This window comes from Elephas maximus, chromosome 10 (genome assembly GCF_024166365.1).
Source record: "Elephas maximus indicus isolate mEleMax1 chromosome 10, mEleMax1 primary haplotype, whole genome shotgun sequence".
In the NCBI taxonomy this organism is placed as follows: domain Eukaryota; kingdom Metazoa; phylum Chordata; class Mammalia; order Proboscidea; family Elephantidae; genus Elephas; species Elephas maximus.
Genome location: NC_064828.1, coordinates 28,862,702 through 28,877,880, shown reverse-complemented (window position 1 = coordinate 28,877,880; position 15,179 = coordinate 28,862,702). Strand labels below are relative to the sequence as shown.

At 37.0% G+C, this 15,179-nt stretch overlaps 1 protein-coding gene across 1 annotated transcript; it reads right to left on the bottom strand.

The window, feature by feature from the left end:
• Positions 1-4,552: 4,552 nt before the first annotated feature.
• LOC126084534 (olfactory receptor 4K1-like) lies at positions 4,553-5,488 on the bottom strand. The gene has a single exon (XM_049899148.1). The coding sequence runs from the start codon at positions 5,486-5,488 to the stop codon at positions 4,553-4,555; it is 936 nt and encodes a 311-aa protein (XP_049755105.1).
• Between the last annotated feature and the right edge of the window lie 9,691 nt (positions 5,489-15,179).

Below are 15,179 nucleotides of genomic sequence, written 5' to 3'. Positions count from 1 at the left end.
TCTTTCTCTTTCATTTCTTCTTTTATTTAATGAAAATAGTATTCAACTTGAAGGGTTGCTATGTAGTTGGTAAAAATGAAAAGTACAATCACTAGCACAGAGTAGGTGTCAAATAAATTTTATTTTGTGTTTGTCTTTCTTAAAAGCCACTAATAATCTGTTTTGTCCTCATTTTCTTCTTGAGCTTTGTGCTCTGCTACTAATTTTCATGAGCTCAGTTTATGAGATAAAATCTATTATTAGTCATTCCTGAACTCTACTCTCCCAAATCTGTGCCTGTGTTAGTCAAGGTACAAACTGGGAAACAGAAACCCTTCTACATTACAGAGCCAGTACAGTACAGTTAATCATTTACACATGTGATCGATGAGCTAATAAGCCATCTAGGAGATGCCAGCCATACTTCTTCCCCAACTCAAGGTGGAAAAATAGAGAAAGTGCTTTTGGATGCCTCGGGTCACCTAGCATAAGCAGAAAATGTGATGGCCTGTCTTCCAGGAGCTAAAACAACCCCAGAAATCATAGTCACTATAATGAATCATCCAATGAACAGAGAAGCATCCAATGAACAGAGCAAAGAGTAAATTCCTTGGCTTCTATTCTCTTCTTGCTGTCCAGTATTCATTGTGTCTCTAAATGACCAAATGCAGCTGGAAGCAAGCTAAAATTGCAGCCTGGAGAATGCAGACTTCAGGATCAGCCTAATATGATGCAGAGCAGGAGAAGGATAAGGAATAGATGTGAGAACAAACAGGAGAAGAACTAGCAATGTGGTTTTGTTTGAAAAAATGAAGATGGGCTGTTTTCTCTTCCAATGTGTTCTTTCCACCATCTGAATCCATGGAAATATCACGCAAACATCAAAATCCAGAAGAGGTACAGTTTTCTTTCTTATTTCTGTAGTATGTTGCTCCACTATGACCTTCATCAAAGTCCATCTTATATTTTAATTCTTTGTGTTTATGTTATTTCTGCCATACATGATTCTACATCTTTGACAAAAAGATTGATTTATCTTTGTATAACTTGGAGAGAGTACGTTGTTCACATTATAGTTTTACTTGATATTGGATAAATTTTATTTGACTTCTAAGTTTTGCTAATAAATGAGCACTGCCTAGTTCCAAATTTAGAGATGTGCATTTCACTAAGACAAAAAAAGAGAAAGGGAAGAGTGAGTGTGTGCATGTACATCATCAATTTAGCCTACTTGCAGAGGCAGGAGTAGAAAAAGCCTTCACAGGATCCATACCTATCCATAAGTTGACAGAATTACCTGTTCCAAAAAAACTATTTGCTTATACAATGTTTTACTATTCATAGTGCTTTTGTTTCCATTACATCCTCTTGTCTCACAGGATTCCTGTGACATAGTTAGTATTAACAACCTCATTTTACATATGAGAATACTGAGAATCAGAGTAGTCCAGTGACTTGGTTTTTCAAGGATATGATCAAAATCTCTAAATTTTCACCACTCGTTGTTGTTAGGTGCTGTTGAGTTGGTTCCAACTCATAGAGACTCAATGTACAACAGAAGAAAATACTGCCTAGTCCTGTGCCATCCTCACAACCATTGTCAAGCTTGAGTCTATTATTTTAGTCACTGTGTCGGTCCATCTCTTTAAGGATCTTCTTAGTTTTCACTAACCCTCTACTTTACCAAGCATGATTCCTTCAAGAGGGACCGGATTTGTTCATTTTTCTGGCAGTCCATGATATATTCAATATTCTTCACCAACACCATAATTCAAATGCATCAATTCTTCTTCCCTCTTATTTATTGCCCAGCTTTCTAATGAATATGATGTGACTGAAAATACCATGAGCTCAGTAAGGTACACCTTAGTCTTCAAGGTGACATCTTTGCTTTTTAACACTTTAAAGATATCTTTTCAGCAGGTTTTGGCCTCTGCAATACATCATTTGATTTCTTGACTGTTGCTTCCATGGGCCTTGATTTTGAATCCAAATAAAATGAAATCCTTTACAATTCCAATATTTTATCAGTTTAGCATGATGTTCCTTATTGGTCCAGTCGTGAGGATATTTGTTTTTTTTTATATTGAGGTGTAATCCATACTGGGGGCTATAGTCTTTGATCTTCATCAGTCCTCTTCACTTTCAGCAAGCAAAGTCGTCATCTGAATATCACAGGTTCTTAATGAGTCTTCCTCCAATCCTTATGTCATATTCTTCTTCGTATAGTCCAGCTTCTCGGATTATTTGGTCAGCCCACTGATTGAATAAGTATGATGAAAGAATATAACACTGACGCACACCTTTCCTGATTTTAAACCATGCAGTATCCCCTTGTTCTGTATGAACAACTGCCTCTTGGTCTATGTTGTTTCGACATGAACACAATTCAGTGCTCTGGCATTCTTATTCTTCGCAATGTTATCTATAATTTGTTATGATCTACACAGCCAAATGCTTTTGCATAGTCAATAAAACACAGGTAAACATCATTCTAGTATTCTCTGCTTTCAGCCAACATTTATCTTATATCAGAAATGATATCCCTCATTCCATGTCCTCTTCTGAATCAGGCTTGAATTTCTGGCAATTCCCTGTGAATGAATTGCCACAACTGTTTTTTGAATTATCTTCAGCCCTCAGCAAATTTTACTTGCATATGATATTATTTGATAATTTCCACACTCTGTTGGATCACCTTCCTTTGACATGGGCACAAATATGGATCTTTTCCAGTTAGTTGATTAGGTAGCTGTCTTTCAAATTTCTTGTCATAGATGAGTGAACTCTTCCAGATTTGTGCATATTTGTCTCTATTTGTATTCCATCAATTCCTGGATCCTTGTTTTTTGCCAATGTCTTCAGTGGCTCTGGAACTTTTTCCTTTAATCCCACTGGTTCTTGATCATATGCTACCTCCTGAAATGGCTGAATGTCAGCCAATTCTTTTTGGTACAGCAATTCTGTGTATTCCATCTAGGAGAACAGAGTTAAAGAAAGAAAATACCACCAAAAATATCACAATTGATTTAATGTTTATTGTATATCTAAAATGGTTTTGGCACTGTAGAAAATATACAACACATAGTCAAGTTTGAAAGATTATTACCCATGTTCAACGTTGTACAACTGAGATTGACTATCTATTTGAAGTTCCTAGAAACTTTAGCTACATAGCGTGTATGTTTATTACTAAAATTTAGCTTGCACAGGGTTTAGCACGTAGAGTTATTATATTTGCACATAACAACTAATTTGTGTCTTATTGTGCAATTAAAATACTGAATTCAGAGTGATAACAATTGAAGACTTTCAATTTCATGTTAAGCAATTATTTTTTCATTGTTAGAATACATTTAGTTTTTCTGTTACAAGGCCTTTTCCATAATGCAAAGCTCAGGTAAGAAGTACATATGAAAAATTTTGAATAGCAAATGAAACAATATTTAATAGATGCTTTTGATCTTTAATATTAGGTCTATATGTGAACTGTACCTGTCCTTTTACACTTTCAAGAAATGTGAAAGAATAGATTCCAGATTCAGTTCTAAGTCATACCAATTTTTGTCACTTTGTGCATTTGTTAGTTTCAAAAACAGATGGAATTAACATTTGCTTTGCATCTAATATTCAACACCTTACATATTTGCAAGCAATTTCAAAGGTATTTGCAATTTTCTGTGAATAATATCTAAATCATTGTAATCACTTTATCCATGTTTCAGAAGAAGTAGCCTTGGAAAACAGATATATATGTTGCTGATAGCACCAAATATTTAGAAAAAATCTAGGTCTTTGAGTAGAAATACATAAGAAATATAATCTAAAAGAAAACAGAAAAAATTTATAGGAGTATTTGTATGTTACTAGTAATAAGTAGAAAACAAATTTTAAGTAACCAAAAGAAACCATAGTCAACACTGAAGAAAAAGATAAACTAACATATGTATATCAATGAAGTGAAATTCATGTCATAAAATACAATAATTTTTCCACTATGTCAACATGTGGAGTAATGCTATGAATAATTTGAGTGTAGATATCAGAAACAAAATTGGCTCCTACATATTGACTGCAGTGTATGAAAGTATCGTATGTTCAATTAAGGAGAATTATAAGTTTATTGTCGTGTGCCGTCAAGTGAATTCTGACTCACAGCGACCTTATATGAGAAGGTAAAGCTGCTCTGTACCGTTTACTAGGCTGTAATCTTTATGGAAGCAGGTCACTAGGTCTTTTCCCTGCAGAGCCATTATGTGGGTTAAAACTGTTGACCTTTCAATTAGCAGCCAAGCACTTAACCATTGCACTACCAAGGCTCCTATTACAAGTTTAGAAACATGAATAGCATTTTTTTTCCCATTCGAATTTATTGTCTTTATAAAATATTTTAAAGTATTACTAAATATTTTCAGGACAATTTAGAATGTTATGCAATTTCCTTGCATTTAGGGCAAAATAACAATTCCATAACTAAATAAACCGTTTCATTAGCAGAGATGGCTACACAGTGCTGTGATCCATTGGAGTTTTTTCATTCACATTCAAGATTATCCTCCCTCTTGGTAGTTCCCTAGTTTTTCCAGGAGTCCACATGATGGTTTCTCAATTTCTGTATGGCAGATTTAACATCTTCATTCCTCAGAGAGTAGATGATGGGATTCAACAGGGGTGTACAAACAGTATAGAACACAGAAAGGAACTTATCCACAGAAAGTCTGCTAAAGGGCCATATGTAGAAATAAATGCAAGGTCCGAAGAAAAGAATCACCACAGTGATGTGGGCAGTTAATGTGGAAAGAGCCTTGGAAGACCCACTGGAGGATCGGCATTGGACAGTGATCAAAATGATGGTGTAGGAAATAATTAAAGCCAAAAAACAGCTCAGTGATATAAGGCCACTGTTAGTTAGGGTCATAATTTCCATTTTATAAGTATCCATGCAAGCCAGCTCTGTCACCAGGGGAAGGTCACAAAAGAAGCTATCTACCTCATTCGGGCCACAGAATGGCAAATCCACTGTAAAAGCCAAGTGGCTTACAGAATGAAGAATACCCAGAGCCCAGGAAATTGATACAAAAATTATACATAATCTCCAATTCATGATTGTAGTATAGTGCAGAGGCTTACATATGGCTATGAATCGATCATATGCCATAGCTACAAGCAACATCATCTCACTCCCAACAAAACTCTGAAGAAAGAATATCTGGGCCATGCAACCCTCAAAAGAGATAGTCTTGTGCTCAGCAAGAAAGTCTGCAAGCATCTTGGGGGTGGCAAAATTAGACTGGCAGGTATCAATGAAAAAAAGATTACTAAGCAGGAAGTACATAGGAGAGTTCAGATGGGAGTCAGAAGAAATGATAACAATAATCATGATGTTGCCTAGCACAGATGCCACATACACAATTGAGAATACTGCAAAAAAGAAAAGCTGAAGTTCCCAAGAACCAGAGAGTCCGAGCAACACAAACTCAGAGACCACTGATTCATTTGTGTGAGCCATATATCCAAAGCACAGTCACCTAAGTGAAAGAAAATCAGCATATCACAATGATTCACAATAGAATATAATTAGTTTATATATAAAATAAATATGGGCTTTCAATTAAGTCAAACAACTTAATGAAATATGGATTATCAATTGCCTGCTATTTAAACACCTATGAAGATGATGGAAAATGGGAGAAGTGTGGGGAAAAAAGGAACAGGTAAGGCTCCTATCATAATTAAAAAGATAAGATACATTTTAGAAATAAATAATATGAAATCAGGAATAGGCGAATATGAGTGATACATTAATACCATACATATTAGCAAGATGAAAGAGATTATTCCAAAGTAAAAGATAAGGTATTATGGGGTAGGAATTATTTGAGTTAAAACTTTTTAAAAGTTTGGAATTTACTAGACAAAAATGAAAGAGAAAGCTATTTTAGGCAGAGGAAATAATAGGAAGAAAGATACAAAAGTAAAAACGCAGAAGACATTTTCAAAGACGCATGAATGGAGAGTCCTACCTGGAGGGCATTGTGCGTGCTAAGAAACAGTAAGTTGGGAATGGTAGATCAGGATGTAATTCGTAGTTGTAATTTATCTTGAAAGCAAGGCTAAGTAGTTTTGATTAATAGCCTTGAAATTGAGAATACTATATTTGAAGTGTTTTAAGAAGTTTAAAGAAGCAATTTACCATGTTATTGAAAAAAAGAGAAAAATTCTAGAGACAATGGTGATACTCTGAAAGTTTCTGTGAAGGTCAAGAATGTTTCTTTTTATCCAATTTTAATCAAATTCACCTTCTGTCACATAAAGATCAATCAATCATGAGTGAACCATTTTTGCTTTCTCAGTCTCTTAGTTCTTACCTTGCCTTTTATCTCTTCTTAGACACTCCTTGGCACACTTGGGTTTATCAAAATCTAAAACTTCTTTCAGGAATGGTCCTTTTGGAAATGCCGCATGTAACTTAAATATACGTGGTAAATTTTGAACACACAATAGATTCTCAAAAGGAAGTATTTAAGTAGTATGTAAATTGCCATTGGATTTTTTTTTTTTTTTTGACATTTTGCTTAACACACTGGGCACAATGTGAGCACTTAGCGCAAAAAGAAAATTATGCACCATCTCCAGTTTTTGAAGAAACATGTTTGGCTTTAGCCATGTACCCACCAATACACAATAGATATTTGTCCTTATATTGAAGTTCTGTACCCCATATTCTTCAGTGGTTTGTTAAGACCAAGTTATCTATATATAACTAAAACAATCAAAATTAAAACTTTTAAAAGTAAAAACTGATCTTGACCTTGACCTGTTGCCGTCAAGTCGATTCCGACTCTTAAGTGACCCTATAGCACAGAGTAGAGCTGCTTCATAGGGGTTTCTAAGGAGCAACTGGTGTAAAAAAAAAAACATTAAAACATTAGGTAACCTTAATTTCATTATATAATTTTACCTTGATTGTTGAAGTGTAAATTCTAACGTTTAAGTGCTTGCATCTTTACATTTGAGTTATAATATCTAATTTTAAGAAAAAATTCAGAAACTTAGTTCAGTGAAGCCAGAACTGACCTAAGTACAAGATACCACTGTGGAATTTTCATCTCAATGTGGAAGTACTGAGGAAATGCTGGCATGTCTGATCATGTGTTTACATGGGCCTGAGAGATAAGGAGGCAAACAAACTTTAGGAGAGAAGTAGATTCCCACCTATAAGACTAAGAAAAAGGTCCTGAAGAGCTACAGTTATGAATTTAAAAACAATAAAAGCTGACATCACAAGGAACCTCTAGAATCCAATCCATTGTGTAAAGTCTGCTAAACATTATGGTAATTTCATGAACTGATATTTTGAGGAAGAAAACTCACCTCATCTGGGGCTAGTGAGCAAAATATTCTTCATACAGAGTATATAGATACTTTTGGAATACAACTACACTAATATTAATCCAGAAAACCCTGGTGGCGTAGTGGTTAAGTGCTATGGCTGCTAACCAAGAGGTTGGCAGCTCAAATCCACCAGGCACTCCTTGGAAACTCTATGGGGCAGTTCCACTCTGTCCTATAGGGTCACTATGAGTCAGAATCGACTCGATGGCAATGGGTTTGGTTTTTTTTTTGCTTTAATATTAATCGATTATAATCACAGTAAGAAAGACTCCAAAACAGAAGTTTTACTGTTATTTTGTAATAGGATTTGCCACTTAAATGAATCATGCATCTTGTACTAAAAAAATATATATATGCTTTACATAATACTAATAGTAATAACAATAACTGTTATACCACCATGTTATAAGCACTCTCCTAAGAACATTACATAAATTAACTCATTTAATCCTCACAAAGAGCGTGCAAGGTAGCTGCCATTCACATGTCCTCTGTACAGATAAAGCAGAGAAACTTCATTGCCATCGAGTCGATTCTGACTCCCAGCCAGCCTAGAGAACAGTGTAGAACTGCCCCAATACGTTTCCCAGGAGCAGCTGGTAGATTTGAACTGCTGACCTTTTGGTTAGCAGCATAACTCTTAGCCACCCCGCCTCCAAAGCTAAGACAAAGTAAATTGCTAGAGTTTACACAACTAGTAAATTGTATACTTCTAGTAATGTCTTCAACAGTGGACTGGGCGTGGTCAGACTATCTTTGAAAAAAAAGATTTTTCTGAAGATACCCAAACTTTCTACAGATTCCATCATTCCAATATCTAACAACTAGTAAGGTTTGTCAGTCCTCACTTCTGAAAATAAAATAACTAGACTATCCCTTCACACTAACTTTTCACAATTTCTTACTGCAAGTAAAACAGATCAGACTCAATGCTATATTTCCACTGACTAGCTGTGTGACCAACCTTAGAAGATGGAACTAGATTATCCCCAACACTGTCCCTAAAATTCTAGGTGTAGAGGCAGATGTGTAATGGGAACATGAGGAGTTTGGAAAAATCACTCAGGATTCCTTAAACTGTGCTCAGGGCATCCAATGTCTTCATTAACAAAACACTCATCCCCTTATTGCCAGTGTACCTCAGAGATAAAAGTATTTTCAGATCTCAAAGTACACTGCGAGAGAATTTCTCCCTCCTGATTTAAGACCACATTTGATACATAGGAAATTAATCTTACATTAATATCCACCTCTGAAATGTATCCATAAAACTCTGAAACCATAAGCTTAATTTTTCTTGTCCTTAGTTTATCATTTAAAAATATATAAGACTTTGCTATAAGACTAGAAACAAAAAGTAGGAAAGGACACCCTATTGATCATTGTGGGTTTCTATTATTCCTCAATGGACTCAAACATACCAGCCATCATGAGGACGGTGCAGCACTTGGCAACAATTTGGTCTGTTACATGTAAGGGAGCCACGAGTAGGAGCCGACTCAGTGGCAACTAACAAGACAACGCAGATCGTCACTCTGCTTCAGGTAGCAACGCCTTTCCTCATACCAGGGAAATTTTAATAGGGAATAAATATTTATTTAAAGAAAGGCTAAATAATCTCTAAATAGAAAGCAAAAAGGAGACAGAGAAGTGACATATTAGTTGTAACATACCTTCCCTGTGCTCTTCGGACTATGATTTTATTCTTAGCAGGGCAGCCCTTAAACCTGGGCATCAGGGAGTCATGTAGACAGGGAAGAGGACAGGATTGTACAACTTCCAGGCAGCATTTCCAATTTGACTGAGGCAACAATCACCTCCCTTTTGCTAATTCTTGTTGCTTATTTTGCATATAGAAGACAGTTTACTTATTTGTCTAGTCCTAAAAATATGTATGGTAAAAGTGCATGTATTACTTGTACTTTTAATAACTTAGCCTAGTCCTTCCACTCTCCTTATTTTTGCTAAATTTGGTGTCCTTCAGATTGTTTCTTAACTCCTTTCAGTTATAAGTCTTCATACTGACGATATTTGCAATATACTCCTGACTTGATGCACTTTAACCTGGTTCCAGGCACTAAACTGTGCTAAAGTAGTATCCCCAGGTCCTGCCCTAAGGTAGCAAAGGCTCTACTCTTGTCCTCAACCACACAATTGCAATATCCTAAGGTGAGACAATATAAAGCCTTCTATCCTGATGCCAAGGAACTTATCTCATTGGAGAAGTGAGAAATCAGTCTTTAGAGATCAGCTGAAGTCATCCTGCAGTGGGAGTAATTATGGTTTACGAAATATTTTCCCAGAGACAGAAAAGGTGGGGGGGGGAGAAAAACTTTTACCAACTCTTTGATACGTCTGAAAGTAAAAAATTATTTGATATGTGTAGACTCCTGGTTAGCAAACTTGACTCTATAATTTTGTAACTGTTAATATAACAATCACACAATCTTGCAAGTGAATTTCTATGCTCAAGAGTAGTTTCCTCCAATCACAAGAGCCCACCACTTCATAGGACAATTTAATCAATTGTTAGCTTTTTCAAGTTGTTCTACCAACTGTAATTTCATGGAACAAATCTATTTTCTTATAAACACAATGATTCTTTAAATATTTGAAGGTGTTCTTATTCTCTTCCACTTGAAATGTTCTACTTCTCCTCAGACACATCAACAGCTTCATCTCCTATACTTTATGCAATAACTTTTCTCAGTGCCACATATCTTACTGTCCCTAGAAATTCTGATGCAAGATTTAAATGGTCGTTCTCATTCTTCCCCAGATCACATTTCTCTGATTTTCCAATTTTGTTCCTCCAAGTTCCCTAACAAACAACCAAAATCAATTTGCCACTGTTGAGGAATTCTAACCATTTCTCCATTGAAATTTGAGAGCTGAGTGAATGTTTGTGTTTCTGCCCAGTTAGATAATTTTCTCTCACCAGAGCCCATTAGGGTCATCAGAGTGGGTTGTAATGCAGCAGTAGTCCATTTTTTTGACTCATACCTGTCTGTAGACTTACGCAACCCATAGCAACCTTCCCATGATGCCACAAAATTGAGGAAAAGTGAAGGTGAGGATACAAAACAAGTAGGTGACATAGAGGCCTGTATTACTTTTTCAAGTTGATTATTTGTGCCTTTGGACTGCTTCAGCATGATCCCAGGTGTACCACTTCTAACTTAGGATGGCTTGTAACTGAGACAAAGTCATTTGATAATAACACAAGGCCAGGAGCCGAGTTCCTACTGAGGGCCAGGAGCATGCTAGGTGTTGCTTTTCAGACAAAGAGTAGTTGTATGATGCAGAATGCAGGGCTTTCCTCCAGAATCTTAAGACCTAGCATTGCCACTCTAAGCTCTTGCCAAAGAATCAATGCAATGCCCTTTCTTATAATGGATAGCTACTTTTCATTGGATTTCCTGGTTCATACAGCCTGAGTGGCAAGGCAGTTTGCACTCAAGACTGGACTTAGTCCAAGAACCTACTCAAAACAGCTACTATCTGAGTCACCTTAAAATTAGGTCAAAGTGGTATTCACAGGACAGATTTATACAGCCTCCAAAATTCAATGAGGGACACAGGGTAAAATAACATGTATTTTAGTTATAGGGGATAACCTAGCATGTCCCAGAGTATTCAACCTCTTAAAATCTGGGTGATTTGGCAGATCCCTGAAAAATCCTATAGATTGTCAAGACAATGAAGAGCAGAATAAACATAAAAATAGACAAAATTGTAATTTGTACTATTTTTCATCCCCCAGTTCCTGACAAGACATTTAAGTTAGTTTTGTAACTCTTTCAATGAGTAAGCTATTTCTTCAAGGGCAGGAATGTTATTCTGCAGTCTGGGCAAGGCAGAGTTCTCAATTCAGTTATCAGTCAAAGGGAATGAAGGGAGAAGGAGCAGCAGAAGGGAGGAGTACAGCATCATTTTGTGAGGCATATGCCTCAGGAAAGGTCTTTGAGCTCTTATGCTTCGGGGAAGGTCTTTAAGATCTTCAAGCAAGAGGAGCTGCTCTCTTCCAGCCAGAAGGAAAAGCAATTTCTGCTAGTTTTGAGAGTTCAGAGGAGCCCCTGGTATATGGGTTCCTCGATGTGTCCACTTAATGTCTCCATCTTAAATCTCAAGGCCCCACTCTTCTCTATTAGGTTCCTGACCTTGGCAAAGGACAACTGCCAGGTTGGAGCTTTTTTTTTTCCCTGTTGCCTCTTGGCCACTCTTAGGAATAATGTATAGGCTTTACTGCCTTCACAGTCAGCCATCCAGCTACAGAAGATGAGAAATTCTTTTAAAACACTATGGAAGTCTTCTGGTTTTCATACTACGTGCTGAATTGAGAGGTGGTTGCTATGAGCTTGTCCTTCTCTTTTTTCTGAACTTCTACTGCACTTAAAAAAGCCATTCAACTTCATAATTCATATACCACCATTGGATCCATACATTTCAAAAAAGTAGAACACCATAGTGAATTATGGGACCTTCACTTTGCTGTCCTTTTTTTTTTTTTCCTTTCTGTTTCTAAAGAAACATTCTGAAGTATCTTTGCAATCACCCATCTCATTTCTTTGGAGTATGCTGTTACTTGGCGTTCTGGGAAATTATATCCCTAATACTTCTCTCTTTGCCATCTGGCTAACTTGAATCATGTTATTGCTAGTTCTTTAGACTTACTCAGTAGATCTAAAGCTTCTTCATCTTTTGTCCTAATCCAGCATTTTGAGGTACAGTCTTCACTAGTCATGTCACTCTCTTTGTCTTGATTCTGATACATCACATCAACTTCTTTTTTTTTTTTTTCTTTAAGGCCCCAGACGTCACTCATCAGAGTGGGATGCAAAACATTTTCTTAATGAAATTTGTTATGCCATTTGACCTAGATGTCCCCTGAAACTGTGATCCCCAGGCCCCAACCCCAGCTACTCTGCCCCTCAAACTGTTTGGATGTGTTCAGGAAACTTCTTAGCTTTTGCTTTCATCCCACATCAACTTCTTTAAATAACCTCTTAGATATGCATTAAGTTTCTGTTCCTTGTCTGAAGGTGCTGCTCATTCACTTAGCTCATAAACATTGCAGAGTTAACTCAGAGTCTGAGAGCTGAGAAAACAAGTCTGCCCTGGCTTTTGGTACCATCTCTTCTTACTTTTTAGAATATTCAAGTTATCAAGAACACTTTAGGAATATGCTCATCTTCCACAGACAAAGTCCCTGTTCTCATGCAGTGTACAGTTTAGTCAGGGAGAAATATATGAGATTAGGGTACAGATAGAAGTAGGTGGCCTTATCATGCAGAGTCTTAAAAAAAAAAGGTTTTCTCTTTTCTTTATCCTAGGAGTAATGAACAGAAACGGAAAGACTTTAAAGAGATGGATGGTCTGCAAAGAGATAGAAAATGAACAGAAAAAAAATTTGATATCATTATATTACTTTGAAATGTGTATGGAACTAAGTTTATTGCAGAAATAAAAATAGTGATTTTTTTCTAAAATAAAAACATAAAATGTGTCTCTACTGTACTTAATGTCTCACATCTAATTAAAGTTACAATGCTCTTTGCCTTGAGTAGTTTCCCTTAGCTAGACATTAAATTATAAATACAACATCATTGTCAGCATCTCCCTTTGTTTTCCTTGGGACTAAGTTCAAATATTGCATGGAACAAGCATTGAAGTCTATGTACTGAGCCCTCATGACAGAGTGATTAAAGGCTCAGCTGCTAACTGAAATTTCAGTGGTTCTAGTCTCTCCCATTGGGTCACTATGAGTCAAAATCGACTTGATGACAATGAGTGTGTTTTGTTTTGTTTTCCTTTGTTTTGTTTTTACTGTTGGCTTTATTTCATTTTATTAACTTTTATTGGGCTTCAAATGAACATTTACAAATCAAGTCAGTCTGTCACATATAAGTTTATATACATCTTACTCCACACTCCCACTTGCTCTCCCCCTAATTAGTCAGCCCTTCCAGTCTCTCCTTTCGTGACAATTTTGCCAGCTTCCAACTCTCTCTATCCTCCCATCCCCTCTCCAGACAGGACTTGTCAACACAGTCTCAAGTGTCCACCTGATATAATTGGCTCACTCTTCATCAGCATCTCTCTCCTACCCACTGTCCAGTCCCTTTCATGTCTGATGAGTTGTCTTCGGGGATGGTTCCTGTCCTGTGCCAACAGAAGGTTTGGGGACCATGACTGCTGGGATTCCTCTAGTCACAGTCAGACCATTAATTATGGTCTTTTTATGAGAATTTGGGGTCTGCATCCCACTGATCTCCTGCTCCCTCAGGGGTTCTCTGTTGTGCTCCCTGTCAGGGCAGTCATCATTGTGGCTGAGCATCAACTAGTTCTTCTGGTCTCAGGATGATGTAGGTCTCTGGTTCATGTGGCCCTTTCTGTCTCTTGGGCTCTTAGTTGTCGTGTGGCCTTGGTGTTCTTCATTTTCCTTTGCTCCAGGTGGGTTGAGACCAATTGCTGCATCTTAGATGGCCGCTTGTTAGCATTTAAGACCCCAGACGCCACATTTCAAAGTGGGATGCGGAATGTTTTCATAATAGAATTATTTTGCCAATTGACTTAGAAGTCCCCTTAAACCATGGTTCCCAAACCCCCGCCCTTGCTTCGCTGACCTTTGAAGCATTCATTTTATCCCGGAAACTTCTTTGCTTTTGGTCCAGTCCAATTGAGCTGACCTTCCATGTATTGAGTGTTGTCTTTCCCTTCACCTAAAGCAGTTCTTATCTACTAATTAATCAGTAAAAAACCCTCTCCCACCCTCCCTCCCTCCCCCCTTTGTAACCACAAAAGTATGTGCTCTTCTCACTTTATACTATTTCTCAAGATCTTATAATAGTGGCCTTATCCAATATTTGTCCTTTTGCCTCTGACTCATTTCGCTCAGCATAATGACTTCCAGGTTCCTCCATGTTATGAAATGTTTCAGATTCGTCACTGTTCTTTATCGATGCATAGTATTCCATTGTGTGAATACACCACAATTTATTTACCCATTCATCCATTGATGGACACCTTGGTTGCTTCCAGCTTTTTGCTATTGTAAACAGAGCTGCAATAAACATGGGTGTGCATATATCTGTTTGTGTGAAGGCTCTTGTATCTCTAGGGTATATTCCGAGGAGTGGGATTTCTGGGTTGTATGGTAGTTCTATTTCTAACTGTTTAAGATAACGCCAGATAGATTTCCAAAGTGGTTGTACCATTTTACATTCCCACCAGGAGTGTATAAGAGTTCCAATCTCTCCGCAGCCTCTCCAACATTTATTATTTTGTGTTTTTTCGTTTAATGCCAGCCTTGTTGGAGTGAGATGGAATCTCATCGTAGTTTTAATTTGCATTTCTCTAATGGCTAATGATCGAGAGCATTTTCTCATGTATCTGTTAGCTGACTGAAAATCTTCTTTAGTGAAGTGTGTGTTCATATCCTTTGCCCACTTCTTGATGGGGTTGTTTGTCTTTTTGTGGCTGAGTTTTGACACAATCATGTAGATTTTAGAGATCAGGCGCTGGTCGGAGATGTCATAGCTGAAAATTCTTTCCCAGTCTGTAGGTGGTCTTTTTACTCTTTTGGTGAAGTCTTTAGATGAGCATAGGTGTTTGATTTTTAGGAGCTCCCAGTTATCTGGTTTCTCTTCACCATTTTTGGTAATGTTTTATATTCTGTTTATGCCTTGTATTAGGGCTTCTAGGGTTGTCCCTATTTTTTCTTCCATGATCTTTATCGTTTTGGTCTTTATGTTTAGGTCTTTGATCCACTTCAAGTTAGTTTTTGTGCTTGGTGTGAGCTATGG